This window comes from Sinocyclocheilus rhinocerous, unplaced genomic scaffold, assembly GCF_001515625.1.
Source record: "Sinocyclocheilus rhinocerous isolate Xijiao unplaced genomic scaffold, SAMN03320098_v1.1 scaffold1405, whole genome shotgun sequence".
Classification (NCBI taxonomy): domain Eukaryota; kingdom Metazoa; phylum Chordata; class Actinopteri; order Cypriniformes; family Cyprinidae; genus Sinocyclocheilus; species Sinocyclocheilus rhinocerous.
In genome coordinates this window covers 1,202,512-1,220,819 of record NW_015645543.1, presented here as the reverse complement: position 1 = coordinate 1,220,819, position 18,308 = coordinate 1,202,512, and the positions used below count along the sequence as shown (strand labels likewise).

Genomic DNA, 18,308 nt, shown 5'->3' with positions numbered 1-18,308 from the left:
GAAATCCAGATGCCAACTCCTATAAATTTAGCATACCGCAAATCAGTGAATTTGACCACTTTCCATTTGGCATTGATACTTTTTGTAATGTAAAATCTAATTTCTAATGAGTATAATGAGTATGCTCACCTAAAGTGTCATTCAACATAATGTAAAATGCCTTTGTACAATATTTTTATTTTTTATTTTTTGCTGTGAAGTTCTCTAAAACTGCCCTGTTATTTCTGAAGAGACATTTAAGCATTAAAAAAAAAATCAATAAACACCAGAGAATTGATAAGTGTTTTCCTTATTCATCTGCTGTTGCTGATTTTCTCATTAAAAACACACACACAATACATTTATTACCATTATGAAAACACTTTATTACATTTGGTAATTTACATACTCTACTATTTACAAATTAGGCAAACACAAAGCTTTCAAAATAGCATTCAGTAATCCAGGTGCCTCAGTGCAGGATACCTCATGATTCCAAGTGAAAATACTGTACAAATTAAAGCAATTTATCTTCATTTGTGCTTAAATATGTATTTTTGGTTTAAGGAACATATCCAAAGTGCTAGTGTTGAGTTCATTTGGGGTTTGGAGACTCAGTGGCAGCCACATTCTCCTACAACCATCCCTTCGTGGTGTCTCATGACCATCTTGCTGTTCTCATAGTAGAGCATTGGGAGTGGAGCCAGACGGGTGGGTATGCAGGACAAGCATGGGACGCGATCTGGGTGGTGCAGCTTCAAAAGACTCTGCAAATGAGAAGACGACAAACATTAGAATCAGTCTGGCAAAGAGTAAACATTTTAATTGCAATTATTTCAAAGATTTCGAGATTCTTACGTGCATGTAGGCATGGTTGGTGGGGGTGAAGGTCTCATCTACAGGTGTAGGACAGCTCCCTTCACATCGATAGGCGTTATACCGCTTCGGATAAACAATCCAGTCGCTCCAACCGATCTGATCGAAGTCTACCCACATATCCACCTTCCTGCAGAGAGATTTCTTCTCCCCTTCTTCTTGTGAAACACCAGGAATCACGCTAGCTGCTGCATCACGCACTCTGTCATCAGTCCGGTGGTTCCTCCTGTGACGCCGAGGCGCAGGTTCACCTCCACCAGCGGCCCGCTCCAGAGCTACGTACTTGGAGTGCTCAGCAGTCTGGATGAGGGTGGACGACTTTGCCTGGTTCTGCTTGGAGTAAACCACCATCATGACTCTGTTGGCTGTCAGATGCTGGACGTTCTCGTGCCCCTGGCCCTCAGATCTTGCAGGCATCTGAACGGGTTCCTCTGAGAACACGCTCTCACCTTGGTGCAACCAGTACTTGAGCAGCGCCGTGATGTTGAAGACCCTCCAGGAGGAATGGGAGGTGGTTGAGTCAATTGGTTTGGCTTTCACAGTGCCAAGGTGAATCCGTACTTCGTCACAAGGGCTTCGATCGCACTCACGTTTGGATGCATGATAAATGTCCACCTCCATCTCCGAGGCGAATGCTGGAAGGCGAATGCGAAGCTCAGACCGCTGGACGTTGTCGCTCGCTGATATGGAGGACATGTCAAATGTCACGGATAGTTTGTCACCAACCTGATGGCAACCTAAAAATATTTGGACAAGAAATTAGTGACTGGTCAAAGGACAGACAGTTAAACAGTCTAGAAAGGATAAGTGATGTGTGGTGCTTAATTATCTTAAAGGATGTTTTCACACATGGCCACATTCGGGACAAGCAATTAATAAAGTAGAAAGTGCTTATTGTTTAGATGTGTATTGCTGCCCAAGCCACTTTGAAACAGACGTCTTGAAGCTAATACACACGCTAACTAATAAGCATAATACATGACTTGGCTATTAGCCTAGAACCAGCTAAACTACTAAGCTACCTATCAAATTATTTTGTATAAACTTGGTCTTGTATAAACCCGAAGAGATTTGTTTTGCGATAATGACCGGCGGGTGACTTTACACTGCTACGGATACTACTTACTAGCCTAAGTAAACAAATAAATAAATGTGTTTTATTTTTTACTCGTGATGATAACACGAATTCTGCAGGAATTGCCTATAGTTAGTCTCGCGAATGTTTGACCGCTGAATGCAGACTGGCCGTGCAATAAAATCCATGCCGCTTTTTTCATTTTTAATTTATTACAAAATGTTTAATTAAATTAATATAATTTGTAACATCTAAAAAGCAAACAAAATATCGGTAGGCTATTGTAAAACGTTATAATGTTAATGTATAAAGTAAAAAATGTTTAAAAAATACTATATTTAATAATAATAATATATGCATATAGCCTACTTACTCTTGGCGACGAGACTCAAGACCGAATCAGACTCATAAAGAGTTGGATTTTCATGGCTCATATGTTTGTCGTCTCCCGTTAGAAGGGTCCGGTAGAGGTGCAGCATATACAGCGGATATCTGTTGGTGTGTCGGCCGTGACCCGCCTGACCTCCGCTGCTCCTGCCAGGTGCTCTCATCCCGCTCCTGAACGCCTCGTGGAGTCCAGGGAACGACGCCGTGGAGCTCACCAGACTGACCCAGAGCGCTAGGACTGCGCTCAGGAGCCCGCAGGTAAACCGCCTCATGTCAAATCTAGGTTATAATCCACCACGCTGAGGAGGAACACTGTCCCTGAGATCTTTCTTCTACACCGTCCTCTGGAAAGTGAAGGTCATGAGCGCTGGATGGCCATCTAAATTCACTTATAGAAACTTGAAGTCTTTTGATGGTCTGTGAGGTCCTTTGGGTCTTTGAAGTGCCCCTGTGGTCCATAAAGGGATACATGTCCCTAGGTCGTCGTGTATCGAAACCAACAGTCTTTTGTGCGTCAAAAGGTGTGAAAACATTAATTCTTCTCCTCGAGCGCTGTGTATTGGAGGTCCTTTGAAAATGTACTTTAACAATAATATTAGTGGACGACATTTGTTCATCAATGTCACTTTGATTAAAAGGAGAAAAACACCCCGACTGCTGGATTATTTCTTAGTTTGAATAAAAATAGAGGAAGTAAGTTTGTTTCTATGGCTTTTCATTGTATCAGAAGGACATAAAAATAGTAATTATGTCATTGAAAATCTCCTCATTTTTGACATGTTACCGCCTCATTTGGATGCTTGATTTTACAAATTAGGCTACAGCATGTTATGACTATATAATATGATATTTAATATTCATATATTGTAGCCTATTTAGCAATCGGTATGTCAATTAGCCTAAGTACAACATGATAAAAAAAAAATATATTTTATGAAATGATTTTTTTTTTCATCATTAGCAATTCGTGACCTTATAGATAAGAGCAATGAATTATTCATTTGAACCTGTTCGATTTTTTTTTCCAGTCATGTTTTGGATAAGGTTTGCATTATGGAATCATAAAGAATTTTTATTGAGAAATTACGTGGTGTAGTTATTATAGATAGCCTACTGAATAATATGTAGACTAGGTCTGCTCATACCTCAAACGCGTGGATTTGACGCCACTGTAAAGTCACTTAGAAGAAATGAAAAACAAAACATCAGATTTCATCTGACAATTGTGCATCATACACAACCAATTTTTACGCATAGATTTGAGAAGCATCTACAGAACCCCACAGGCAATTTCTTTCTTTCTTTCTTTCTTTCTTTCTTACCACGTATAGCATCGTAAAAGCATCTTATCCAACAGGGGGCGCTGCCTTCAAAGTTTCACGTTCTGTCCAACGCCAACTTGTCTCTTCAATATGATTAGCCAAATCGTAATCAAAGTGATAAAGCTCAATAATTCTCTCTGTAGGCAACTAAAATATCGACTGCTCATCCTTGCATCACTCATTTCTCTCGACGCGGCCTGTGTGATGTGTTGACAAGCTCTGCGCTAATTCTGAGTGCTCAGGTGAGATTCATATGACGGATGGAGCATATGCCGCTGTGAGGTACACACACGCGCGGGCGCACACACATTATTTCCCGTCACAGAATTGAAGCAGACCAGCTGTGAATGTCAGTGGCAATCTCACACATAGTAACACTGATAAGCAAGACAGAAATTGGCACTGAGCCTTCCTCCCACACACTCAGTTATCACATACGGAGCCATTTGATGCTAATAAGTGTCAGATCTTATAGGCTACATTTATTCTCCATTGTTTTGTAGGATGTCTTTGTGAATTGTGGCTTGAAATACTTTGTTTTCCACTAAAATACTCTTTTTTGTGTGTGTATATACGCATGTCTGTCTGTCTGTCTATCTATCTATCTATCTATCTATTTCTACAGTACTGTTTTCTTAACAGTTTCTTGCTGTGTACAGTATGTTACTGTAGATTTAGGTGTTTTTACAGTATTATTACTGTATTCTCAACTGTTTTGTAACATGTATGCGGTGCACACATTGATCTATAATAAAACAAGAGCACAAAAAGAAAAAAAAAAACAGAATTTAAAATGAAAATGTCAATGAAATTTGAGTGGTTATATAAATATTTTAGGTGTTGCTGCCTGGATATGGTCACGTGGCCTGCTCAGGTTATATAAAGAAAAGTGACAAAAAACACAGGTAAAAAAGAAACAAAGAAAGAAACCGTTTTCTACCAACAGGATAGGCCTACATTAACATAAACAATAAGTAAATATCAAATTAAACAAGAATTTGCTGATTCAGATGAAGCCAGTTCTGTTTTTTAATATATATGATCACAAATTAAATTATAATGGAAGTTAAAATGTTTTGTTATTGTTGTTTTGGTGTGTGCTTGTGTCTAAATTCAGAGACTTAAGACTTCTTCTGTCATGTCAAGATGATGATCGTGTGATTTCATCCTCAGTCTACTGTATTCATCTTTACAATGTTAAGAAATAATTTTTTTGGTGATATATTTGATGAATTTATCATGCTATGCTATCCATCCATCCACTCACCCATCCATCCATCAATCTATCATCTATCTATGGTAGCTCTCTAGCCATCTATTGACCTTTTTCTGCCATGCATTTTAAACTCGAGATCAGTGCGGATGTTTATGATTGATGTGTATGTGTGGTATGATATGGACGTGGATATGGCCTTGCTCTGGGCAGACAACCTAATTAATCACCAGGGACCCTGATTGCTGTGAATCGGTTTGCAAAACAGAGACCTTAGGCCTCTCTGGTAGAGGAAAAAATGGGAGCATGGAGAAGGAAAACAGAATCAAGCCCTTTGTGTGGCGTTGGAAGAAAAGTGCACACTTGCGTTAGGGACGGCTACAAAACAAAAAGGCCATGCAATATGAAAGGGCCGCCTTTGTGTCATTTGAATAATGGGGATAATTACCCTCTGTCCGGCGAAGCACCTGCATTTGAAATAAGCCTTTGATACCAACTTAAATTCAGTGAGATGGTGCTGTTTGATTCAGATTCAAGCAGACGCCGTCTCTGCCTTTACAGCAGCTGGAGAGATTACTGTGTCAGCAGACTGACTGCACTGCACACCTCTGAATGCATATGCGATAATATACATGAAAAAACAGAGGGTGGTGTAACTTATGCCTTGCTGCAGACAATATTTTGGGGGTTTAATAAACCTCATCTCATTATCAAAGTGCAGATAATGTGAGTCTTTATTATTATTATTTGCTAATTCTATCCAGACCTGAGACTTTCAAAGCAGGCAGGACGTCATGTGTCAACAGATATCTCAGTATAGGAGATAAACAGATAGTCTTTACGCACCTACAAAGCTATCTCTTTTTAATTTGGTTGCACTGCCAGGAATCCATAGATGAGCAGTGTCTCTCATTAAACCACAGTCCTGACATTGTTCGCTAGGAATGGCTTTTTTTTTCTGTCAGTCTGATAGCAGAAATTGCAGGGACACTGTAACACGAAAGCAATGAAATTGCTCAGAAAGTAGACATATTTTGTTACTTTTTATTCTCAAAGCATCAGAGGCAATACAGTATTCTGACAAAGATCATTGTTGCTTTGGGCTTGAATCCCACACCACAATGTGCTCAATATGGACTCTTTGATTTCATTTTGACCATGGACAGGTCAATATGGCTTTAGGTTCCATGCTGTATCTTTAACTCTTGCTGAGAAGGCACAATATATATTTGAGTTCTTTTTATTTTAAAAGAATGTGGTTTCCAGTTACTTGTGGAATCCTCTTTCATGCATCTCGAATGTTGGTGAGGGTCATAGATGATCCTTTACCGATGCTTTTATTAGATAGCTGAGTAAATACATTCAAGCTTTTCTTTAGTCTGCACTATTATGGTCAGTAATCTATCGCTTGTCCTTTTCTCTCTACGACAGCCAGCCATGTGCCACTCTGAATTTGCCACGGTAAACATCAAGATTTTCAGGGCAGCTGGAATTGACAGAAACGGAGCATTTGCCTCCAGGACAGGATAATGAGTATTTGTGGGGATTTTTTTTTATTTTTAGAAATTTGGACAAAATGCTCACTTCAAAATACTGCCGTTAACATCTCTGTGCTGTTCCTTGATGCTGAGGCTCAGAAGAAATATCAGGGATGAAAATTTCACAATTTGGCCATGCTTCACTTGTTTTGGAAAAATAGCCAGTTGTGAGGATCAGATAGAAATTCTGCACTGGTTCGTAAACAGGGAAATAATGTAAAAATGAAAATGAAATAATAAAATACAATTGTCACAAGATTAACGTCATTAATGTATTAATTATAATAAAGCATGTTTTATATTGACAGCCATAGTGCTATTAGTTTTCGCATCAGGATTTTACATCTAACATTACTCTCATGATGGACATTTAAAAAAAAAAAGATTTAGTGAAAATCGAAAGTAAATCTTTTCCAGCTATTATTTTATGCATATTTTTGTGTTTTAATGTTTGTATTTATTTATTTAGTTTTTATTTATGTATTTATTTGTTTATTTATTTATTTTAATATATACAATAGCTTTCAAAGGTTTGGGAGCAGTAAGATTTTTTAAAATGTTTTTATGCTTAGCAAGGCTGCATTTATTCTTTTTTAAGAAGGTAGTCCCTTGCAAAGGAATCATCCGATTTGGGGATCCGAGGCATCAAAAATTCATTCACTTACCTTAGAATGAATTCACTCACTTACCTAATTGCCGGCTCACTTAAAAGAGGCCAAAATCTAAAGCAGATCGGTAATTTCATAACATTTAGCTTTGAGTTAGAGAAATGGGTGACACATGTAAACAAAAGTTATGGATTTCAGCCACATCCCATAGATGAAAGGCTTATTTTTAAGATCAAAGGCAGTTCCTTTCATTTAAAAGGTGTACTTCTCCACAAATTGGAACTCTTGTCTCGGCAACCTTCCTATGATGTTTTAAATCAAAGATTTCAAGAACCCTTATGTCATGTCCAAACAAATATCTTTAGGCCCAGCGTGTAAATTGAGGTCACTGTTCTGTACTCAAAAGCCGCATGAATGTTGGCCAGATAACAGGGTTTGCTTTCTGAAGGCTGAAGTGTGTTTGTGATGTGTGTGTCACAGCAGTGGGGGATAATGCCACCTCCCAAAGCTGGCCAGGCAAACATCAGCATAGCGCCTTATCTCTGATTTTGCGCCACCACACTGCAGCTTTGGATCCAAATAGTTCTACTGTTGAATGTGGAAATAAATAAAGAAATAAGCATTCTTTTGAGTGGAAAAGGCTTAGGAGAGATGAATTAGGCTTTCTTGGATAAACTGTCAGTTTGGTTTATCATGCTACAGAGCTGTTTCTATTTCTGCTTATCAACAAATTTTGCTCTGATTGGCGGTGACAGTCTTAAATTTAGAGTTAAATCCAAAAAAGCCTCTTATCCTCAAGTTATGGGGCAACGCTTACGTCAAACGCTGAAAATGCAACATGTTTGAAAGGCCTGCTGAGAAATGACACAGAACTCTTCGTTTAAGATTTTGTTTAACAAGCTGTAGGTTGGCGTATTGTTTCCCAGAGGTATTCTCTTTCTATTTGACTCGTATAATTGGCAGAGGAGACTGGAACAGCGATTCCAGAAGTCTCTTTGAACTTTCAGGGTTAAAAGAATTTCATTGTGACTTTGTTGTAATACACCGGCAATTTTTTCTTGCAGGGAAAATGTTCCTTTTGTCTGGATTTTTAAAAAAGTTTATTTTAATATTTGGGCTGACACTTGAAAGTTTTCAGCTTTAAAATAATTGAATAATTTAAAATGATTTAAAAGTATTTTTGTAGGGAAAATTACCCTTGAATCTGTTTTTAAGGGTTATTTTATTACTAAGGCATACATTTGAAAGTTTTCAATTTTAAAATAATTTAATAATGTAAAAAATGCAAAATGATTATTTTATCGGTGATTGTTTTAAGTTTATTTTAATACCAGGACAGACAAAATAATTGTATATATTTGTATGTCTATATATATATATATTTTTTTTTTTCTTACAGGATTTTTAAAGGCTTGTTTTAGTACTAGTGCTGGCATACCTGTATAAAAGTTTTCAACTAAAATAATTTTAATTAAATTAATTTTAATCCTTTTGTCTGGGATTTTTTAAAAGCTGCTTGTAGTAATAGGGCTGACATTTGAAAGTTTTCGACTTTAAAATAATTGAATAATTAAAAAAAAGCAAAATGATCCTTTTAGTTGCGATGATTATTTTCTGATTTCTGAAGGATCATGTGACACTGAAGACTGGAGTAATATTGATGAAAATTCAACTTTGCCATCACAGTAATAAATTACTCATATTAATACAGAAAACAGTTATTTTAAATTGGAATACAAATATTTCACATTATTTCTGTTTATACTGTTTTTTGATCAAGTAGGCGAAATGCTGCTATTTTTTACTTTCTATTCACTAAAGAATCCTGCAAAAAATTAAAATAATAATCAATCAATTAATCACTATCTCCACAAAAAATATTATGCAGCACTACTGTTTTCTAACATTGATAATAATAATAATAATAATAATAATAATAAATGTTTTTTGAGCAGCAAATCAGCATATTAGAATGATTTCTGAAGGATCGTGTGACTGAAGACTGGAGTAATGATGGTGAAATTAAAAGTATTTTTGTAGGGAAAATTACCCTTGAATCTGTTTTTAAGGGTTATTTTATTACTAAGGCATACATTTGAAAGTTTTCAATTTTAAAATAATTTAATAATGTAAAAAATGCAAAATGATTATTTTATCGGTGATTGTTTTAAGTTTATTTTAATACCAGGACAGACAAAATAATTGTATATATTTGTATGTCTATATATATATATATATTTTTTTTTTTCTTACAGGATTTTTAAAGGCTTGTTTTAGTACTAGTGCTGGCATACCTGTATAAAAGTTTTCAACTAAAATAATTTTAATTAAATTAATTTTAATCCTTTTGTCTGGGATTTTTTTAAAGCTGCTTGTAGTAATAGGGCTGACATTTGAAAGTTTTCGACTTTAAAATAATTGAATAATTAAAAAAAAGCAAAATGATCCTTTTAGTTGCGATGATTATTTTCTCTGGGATTTTTAAAGGCTTGTTTTAGTACTAGTGCTGACATTTTAAAGTTTTCAACTTTAAAAATTAATTTTAATTAAAATTAATAAAGTAATATGACAAATATACCCCAGCGACTTAAGACTGCTTTTGTGGTCCAGGGTCACATTTTCTTCCAATACAAAACATAAAAAATGCTATAACACAAAACACATGGCTGGAGCCAGTACTAATATATATATAATACAAAATTTGATAGATTGTCTGGAGTTATTTAGTTGGCATTCATTATCATCGTCTGTGATGACATCAATCAGTCGAAGGGCAAGGTAAGAGCATCCTCAGCTGTCGGAAATGACAGCTCTTCTCTTGGTTTGATTGCAGTCATCTCGTAGCGCCACAATAACAGCTGTGTGCACTGCGTCTGTCTTTGAGATGTTATCTGTCATGTCACAACTCTGGAGGCCATTCTCCCCAATACAATTTGCGCAGCTTGCAATTATCAAAGCATCGTTGCAGCGAAAGGAAGTTGCAAGCATGTAGCATATAGGTGACGCATGTCGATATTTCAAGAGTGCCCTTTTGAATAATGTGTCCCCTTCAGAACAGAAAATGACAGCGGTGATTCAAGCCTTTTATCTTGGTGATCTGTGTAGACTTCCTTCCAGAAATGACGGCAGAATGGTGAGTCATGGGACTCAGAGTGAATGTGAACAGGTATGAAATAGGCCTCCTGATTGAATGACAACATCTATCACTTGTAGGAAGGTCGTCCCACCTGATCAATTGAGCAAAGGCCAGGTTGAAGCACATGTGAAGTGTTTCGATTATTTCTATCCTCGGTTCTCCAATAAATGTTTACATTAAATCTCTTAGGTATTGAAAATGTCTATTTATACCTAATATTGGACTGTTTGAGTGCTGAGAGCGGTTTGTAGACTGTGTTTTTTCCCTCAGATGTGTGTTGTCCATTGGAGAAATGATGAAGGATCTGTTGATTTGGGCATCTGTATCTCAGGTAGATGAATGCCGCTGACCACATCACTCAGTGAGGCGGTGAGTGGATGTGACGTGCACCAGAGGGTTTTCTAACATTGATAATAATAATAATAATAATAATAATAATAAATGTTTTTTGAGCAGCAAATCAGCATATTAGAATGATTTCTGAAGGATCGTGTGACTGAAGACTGGAGTAATGATGGTGAAAATTCAACTTTGCCATCACAGAAATAAATTACATATTACAATATATTTATACAGAAAACAGTTATTTTAAACTGTAAAATATTTCACATTATTACTGTTTATACTTTTTTTTTTTTATTATTAAATAAATGCAGCCTTGGTGAGCATAGCTTGGTACACAGTAGTGTATATTTAACAGTATTTTTTTTAAATATATTTAGTAGAGAATTTAATTACTCTAGTTTTTCCACTTTTCCTTGAGGAAAAAAAAAAGAAAATTAATAAATAGTTTATAAAAATAAATAAATTCCCAATATCATTTCTAAATATCAAATCAAGGGTTTTACAATATCTGGTCACTATAATGAACTTGGTACGTCATGACTGACAGACACACTCTGACTCGAGTCAAAAGACATCCACTGAATCCTGTTTCCTTTCAGCCTCATGAGGCTTTCTCGGTTTACGCTTGATCTGGCAAGACATTGGTGATGCTGGTCAATCTCAGCATATCAAGCTGTGTGAGCTAGTTTATGGTCCCCTGATCATTCAAACGCTTGGTGAGCCCACCGACTGTAACACCTTAAAAATAGTCCAATCCCAAGAGGAAAAGAACAATTACATGGTTTGTGAGGATCTTCATCCCAGTGGCTTTAACAGTTTGTTGGAAGTTGCTAGAATAATCACCAACACAACAGCTCTTCATATCGTGAGTAAATTCAAAACATTTCAAGTTACTCAAGCTTGACTTTAAGTGATGTTGAAAGTATGGCTTGGTAAACAAAACTTCGACAGAATCCTCCCATGATGTGTGAACTTCTTTCATTGAAGCTGGTAATGTGTCAGATGAAACAGTGTCATGATGAATTGGTTTTGTTGGAGGCGGGGCTACCTGCTTTCTCTCAGAAATGGGTTTTGTTGCCCTTATTTACATCAATTTGAGAATTTTTGTTTATTGGCTCCCCTCTGTCCCTCTCTGACCCTTTCCAGCGCCGATATCAAAAGCATGTGCAGGAAAACTGAATTACATTTTTGACAGCTGTTCAAGGACAAGTGAGAACTGTTCGAGTCATGATAAAGTCATCTAATCTGAATCAGGAGAGAAATATGCATGATCATGCACTATTTACAAGAGGAAACTGAACAAAATCTAAACAAATATGTCAGTGTAGAGGACAAAAGTGGATGGACTTTTTCACTGGAGGAAGCATTATTATAGGTTATGGACAGTGTTGGGGAGTAACTAGTTACATGTAACGGAATTACGTAATTTTATTACAAAGTAAATGTAACTAATCTGTTATAGTTACTGAGAAAAAAATGTGTAATTAAATTACAGTTCCTTATGAAAATGTTAATGATTACAAAGGGGGTTACATGCATGAATATTTTCACACACATACAGATTTGATTGATTTCTTTCCCAAGACACCAATATTTCAGGAGTTTAGGACACAGAAGGACACGCTTATTTAATAACTGTTTTATTTCCTATTTGGGTTTATGTATATGCTTTTTTTTTTTTTAGATTAACTGTTTTTTCCAAGGCATTGTTACGCCATTGTTTTCTCTATGCAAGGATTTGATTTCAAAAACAGCATCATATGTATTCAACTATATCTTATGAATTTAAATCTGTATTTAACCTGAATGAAGTAAAAAGAGGTAAGGTCTGATTTTTGTGGTGGCTGTGCTTTAAAATTAAATTATTATAAGCTTAATTCAAGTGATGAAGGATTTTGATAAGTTTGACAGTAATCAGTGTTGAGTACTACTGTAAGGTTAAATGTTTGCAAATGATTAACAGTTGAAACATCCTTTAGAAAGTTAGAAAGGTAATCAAGAAGTAATCCAATGTAATCAGTTACATTCCTTTAATAAAGTAATTGAAATAATTACACTACTTATTCCATTTTAAATAGGGTAACTTGTAATCTGTAACCAAAGTAACCTGCCCAACACTGGTTATGGACTCATATTTTGACCCGAGGTCAGTGTTGGGGAAAGTTACTTTTAAAAGTAATGCATTACAATATTGCGTTACTCCATAAAAAAGTAACTAGCCTTTTCACACCAAAAGTGAAATGAATAAGCCTCAGGCTGAAGGGAAAGTACATTTGCGTCCGTACAGTAGAATGCAGAAGAAGACATTTCAACACGTATTCATATTATTTTAGAACTACAGTAACATCTTCTGATTTCTCTCAACATGGGGTCAGGAGAGCTGTCAATCAATAAATTGGGAAAAAAAAGCAATTTGCGTTACTTATTTGAAAAAGTAACTCAGATATTCTCTTGTAAATTAAAAAGTAATGCGTTACTTTACTAGTTACTTGAAAAAAAGTAATCTGATTACGTAACTCGCGTTACTTGTAATGCGTTACCCCCAACACTGCCCGAGGTGATGTTTAATATTAAAACGGCTGGATGGTTTAATGATTTATTTATGAGTACACATTACTTTAACATTTTTGTTCAACAACAACATAAATTATCCCTGTCAAACCGTGAATTTTGCAGCTGTGTTTTAAAAAAAACTCCAAGTTGCTAACAAGTACATAAAGACTACAACTTCCACAAAAAAGTATAAGTTTTGATTAATCAAAAAAGTATGTAGTCCTTATTTAGCAACTTGTGCTTAAAAGAAACGCCTTTAAAATGCATATTTGAAGTAATTTACGTTGTAGAGCAAAACATAAAAGTAAATAAACCCCCAACATACATTCCTAGGGGAAATTAGCCTTCCGGATTTACCTACAGCTTGAAGTTAAGACTGCTGAGCTTTACAGTAATCTAAATAAACAGTTCTACTGCCAAGTATAGACTAATCATTATCCCAACTGTGGGAGTTTATGGTTGTTGAGCAAAGTAGGTGTGAATTTATCTGCATTATACTACAGCTTCAAATACAGCTCATACAATCTGAATTTAGAGTCCATTTTATGAAAACTATTACAAAATGATTGCAACAGTACTTTTGTTTTAAATGCCAGCCTATGTTGTATTATAGTAGTCCTTTCAATACGTCATTACTATTTTGTTTTCTCAGTTTAAGTGGAATGTGGACCATCTCTTCTGTGAGTGGATATCAGATTCAGCTACACTTTCTTCAGGGCCAGTGAACAGGCTGATAGAAGCGTTCTAATTATCTTGAAAGTGATTCAGTGATGAGCAGTTACCCTGTTAGTCGTTCCATTTACATTTTTCAGTGTTTCTTTGGGCAGCCAATTAGGAGGGTTGCAAATTAGGTGCATAATAAGCAGCCAATCAAGAAGAATCATTATTTGCTTAATGGGAGGAAGGATTTTAGTTTTGCCATTTTTTTTCACCTTGACATACAGTATAATTGCTGATCGCAGTGTGGAAAAGTGCCAAACATCATAATTTTCAATATGTTCTTGGGCCCAAGAGCACATTGAAAACACATCTGTGAGCTTCCGTTGTCAAATACGCTTAGACAGATTGACCTATACAGATGCTGACTCTTGTCTTTAGGCTGTGAAATAATTTCATAATTGTTTTCCACTTGCTAATCATTGCTGTGTGTTTGTGCTAAAGCAAAGCGTGGGGTTGTGTTTGTTGGGCAGGCTAAATGTCAAACTGTCATGCTGATTAACAAAATGCAGGAAACTGATTTGTATTCTCGTGTATCCGTCGTGCTGCGAGCCGTAATTGGTGTGAGCTTTTTGGTGTGAGTAATTGGCGAATGCGTTTTAACAGGTCAAATATTCGTATTGTCTCCAATGAAAGTGGATTACAAATATGATTTAATTGACTACTTTGCCCTTTTTATCTCTGAAAGTGTGCTATTATCTTTAAAATGTGCAGTAATAGTTGCAGTATTTTAGAAGTATCCTCTCTTTTATCACTGCTGGATGAAATTTCATCGTGTGAACTCTTGCTTCTGTGACAGTTGCCAAAGGACATCTCCAGAGAGGTTTATAGCGTGACCTTGGGGCATAGGTTTTGAATATGGAAATTGCTTTCCGTTTCAAGCCCTGATTAAGTGGCGTTGCACACAGCATTCTATGCCTGTTAAGTATTTAATGTCCGTTTAATGAATGCTCTTAATAAATACCTCTGATGAGTTCTGAAACCTCATAATGAATTTGACATGGTGGCCATGAGCTTCTGTGAAAATGAGCCGTTTACTCTAATGTCTGATCATCGTCCATTACATGTCTGTGGATAGTGGATCTGACCTGCGCTTAAGTTACGCAATACAGTAGATTTTGGTCCTTAGCTGAAGGATTTAAATGTGGGTTATTTGTTTGGTACATTATATTTCGGTGGATTTTGCATGTTGTTGTTGCGAGTGCTCACATTTTATTGAAATAAGTCAGTTTTTGATTAAATTAAATAATTGTATTTAATTTTTTAATTGTTTATACATTTAAAAAAATAATTGTAAAAGTAACGTTCTGATACATAATAGGTTTGTATTTTCAATTGTAATTTTTTTTAAATAATTTTATTAATATATTATTTTTTTTACTTTTGATTTGTTTTTTAAATTTGTTAATTTTACCATTTTTGTGCAAAATATAATGGAAAAAGTATTCTATTATTAAGATCAGAAAATTTTCACTGGTGTTTCTGATACATAATAGGTTTATATTTTGAATATAAATATATTTACAAAATAGGTTTATATTTTTAATATATATTTTATAATTTTGAATGGAATGTTTTATCATTTTAAATTTGATTAATATATAATTTTTATGTTTTATTTATTTTGTGACATTGACCATTTTTGTGCAAAATATAAGGAAAAAATGTATGAAATGAAAAGATATTCTATTATTAAGATCAGAAAAGTTTTACTGGTGTTTCTGATACAAAATTGGTTAATATTTTGAACATAATCTTTTTTATAATTTTGAAATGATTTTGTTTGTAATTTTACATTTTATTATTATATTCTTTTTTTTTGTTTTTCATTTGTGACATTGACCATTTTTGTGCAAAATATAATGAAATTATTCTATTAAGATCAGAAAATGTTCACTGTTGGTTTCAGTCCTTTGGACCCATTTGAACGTCATTTATGATCATAGTGTTATAATATACTCAGCATCTAGGTTATAATTGCCTTAAAAACTGCATGCATGAATTTTGGTGGTGTTTGGAGGTCAGAAATCACTTTTCAGCTCAATTCTCAGAGCCAAAAGTTGAGAACTGCTTTCCTTTTCCCTCTCTCTCGCTCTCTCTCTCTCTCTCTCTCTCTCTCTATCGCTCTCTCTCTCACACACACACACACACACACACCACTTCTATTTGACTTACAAAGGACATAATGATAGTGAGCAAGTCCTTTTGTCACTGATGAGATAAATATTTATGAGCGGGCGTGGAGGCGATTGAACCGTCTTTCTTTGGACCGAGGGGCTTCATTAAACGGCAGGGCAAATCACTGTGGTCATGCGGCTGAGTGAGATCCACGGCTGCAGTTCACCGCGTGGGCTCTCTGAAGTGCCCATCAGAGGGCTGCTGTGTAGACATGTAAAAAAAAATCTCCACATGCTGGTATCTTCATATCAAAGAGAGCTGATTACCACCAAATATTTCAAATTGCACTTCCCTCTTTCCCTCTTCAGCATCAAGAGTGCCTTCAATCCCATCTCTTATTCTTCACTGACAAGTCTATGTACGGGGGCCTCAAGAACGTCCGATAAATTGCATGAAGTGAAGAACACATCTGTTGGTGAAATGACATTTGCTGGACTGCAAAAATGAGTCAAGTAAATAATGCTGACATATAACTAAAAATGTACTTGACTGTAGTAGTTTGTTGTTGCTTATATAATATTAAAAAGTTCTAACAACTTTCAGGAATAAGTTTGTTTTCAATCAATAATTGCTAGTACATTTCACAAATAATTACAAAAACTGCAAGTAACACATTGAATTAAATGTGAAATTTTGAAGTAGAAAGAATGAAATAGTATTTTCTTATAAATTGTACTGCAATAAACTTCATTAATGATTTCTTTAGAGATGCTTGTATTAGTATTTTGTATTTTATTAATATTTTTAAATTATTTCTCATTACAAGTATATTTAATTTTCAGTATGAAATGTTATTTGTGGGATTGAAATAAATTTGAAGTCTTAGTGTTTGTTTTGGTGTCTTTTCAGGGCTCAAGTCTATGGCTAAAATGGTTCATCCCAGGCTCATTTCGAAATGCGTGCCTCTAAATACATTTCTGCAACACCGTTATTATGTACCTTACTGCATGTTTCATGGCAGTTTCAAAGTGAAACATCCAGTGAGTGGCGATAAAAAGGAAAAGTTAAACGCTTAAACGTTAACTTTTAAAACGCAACGTTAAACGTTAAAACGCAAGTTAAATACGTGACCCTGGCACGTATTTGTTACGTTGATATAGGCACGTATTGCTGTGTTTGTATTACGTTGCTTCAGGTACGTATTCAAATATCCGTAATTCAAATATCTGATGAGTGTCGCTAAAAGCAGGCACGTATTCCTGCGTTTTTATTACGCTGCTTGAGGTACGTATTGCGGCTGTTTAGAATACAAATATCCGGGGAGTGTCGCTAAAAGTTAATGCTCTGTTGTGTTGGACATATCCCCTACACCAAACCCAACCCTAAACCTACCCGATAGTGTCAACAAATGCAAACGCATTTGTTGATGCAGCCGTACGATTTTAACTTCCTTATGCGGATCTGAGCTGTTTTGTTGAACCGTAGTTTCACGGGGTTCGTACCGGAGCTCTTCATCTCTCAAGTGCAACGCTGTATCACGTGAGCTACTGAGCAAACCTACGGAATTAGAAAACTCATGCATATGATGCTGTATATGTGATGACAACGTTCAAAAGTATCAGTTTTCAAATCTCGCGGCATGTTAAAATGGTTTTGAATTCATAACATAATATTCCTCAAATAATTATGCGAAAATTAGGCTTTATTAATCGAAACTGTGTACCTGCAAATCACAATTTTGTGTGAAAAGGAATAAAAGTTGTCGACCAAATACACCAAATAATGTTCTTTTTAGCAGCATCATATGACCCCTTTAAAATTTTCTCTGATCTGAAATGTTTTTTCATAATATCAGTTAATAATATATCAAAACTAACTAGCTTTAGCTGATTTTTCGGGAGCCTTACACCTCTGAAATTTGTGAAGCTCAGCTCTAGTAAGATAATATCAAACAATAACGTGCAATAATAATGTAAAATGCAACTGAGAAAGATTTGCGCATGTCCAAATATGGTTTATTCAGATATTAGAATGTGTGGGTCACAATTTCCAGTTTGCAAAAAAAAAAAAGATTCTTGTGAACAGATTCTTTTGAACTCAGTTCAGAACATTCACAGAACAGACCTGGACTCGTTTTTCAGTTGGCGGTTTGAATCAGATTCATATGGTCAATGAGTGAATCAACTCACACCTGAACTCCCTTAATGAACCATGAGTCATTTTTCAGTTATGTCAGTAATAAACCATGAACTGTTACTGTGATGTATACTAGACTTACATCAATCTATTTATTAAGTAATTGTTCATATAACATGTAAAATGCAAACACTGACAACAGAGTTTGGTTGTAAAAAATAATGATAGTATTCTATAATAAATGTTTGTCAGCAGGATCACGTGAAAGTATGAAATTTTCACATGGTCATTGTGGCAAATTTGTT

The 18,308-nt window shown here is 35.4% G+C and overlaps 1 protein-coding gene across 1 annotated transcript; it reads right to left on the bottom strand.

Annotated features, from left to right (window-relative positions):
- Positions 1-593: 593 nt before the first annotated feature.
- On the bottom strand, positions 594-2,606 carry LOC107706449 (nodal homolog 2-A-like). Its single transcript, XM_016510157.1, has 3 exons — positions 2,304-2,606; positions 838-1,592; positions 594-746 (listed from the first exon to the last, which is right to left on the bottom strand). Exons 1-3 carry the CDS (start codon positions 2,587-2,589, stop codon positions 594-596), a joined length of 1,194 nt encoding a protein of 397 aa, XP_016365643.1. The 5' UTR covers positions 2,590-2,606.
- Between the last annotated feature and the right edge of the window lie 15,702 nt (positions 2,607-18,308).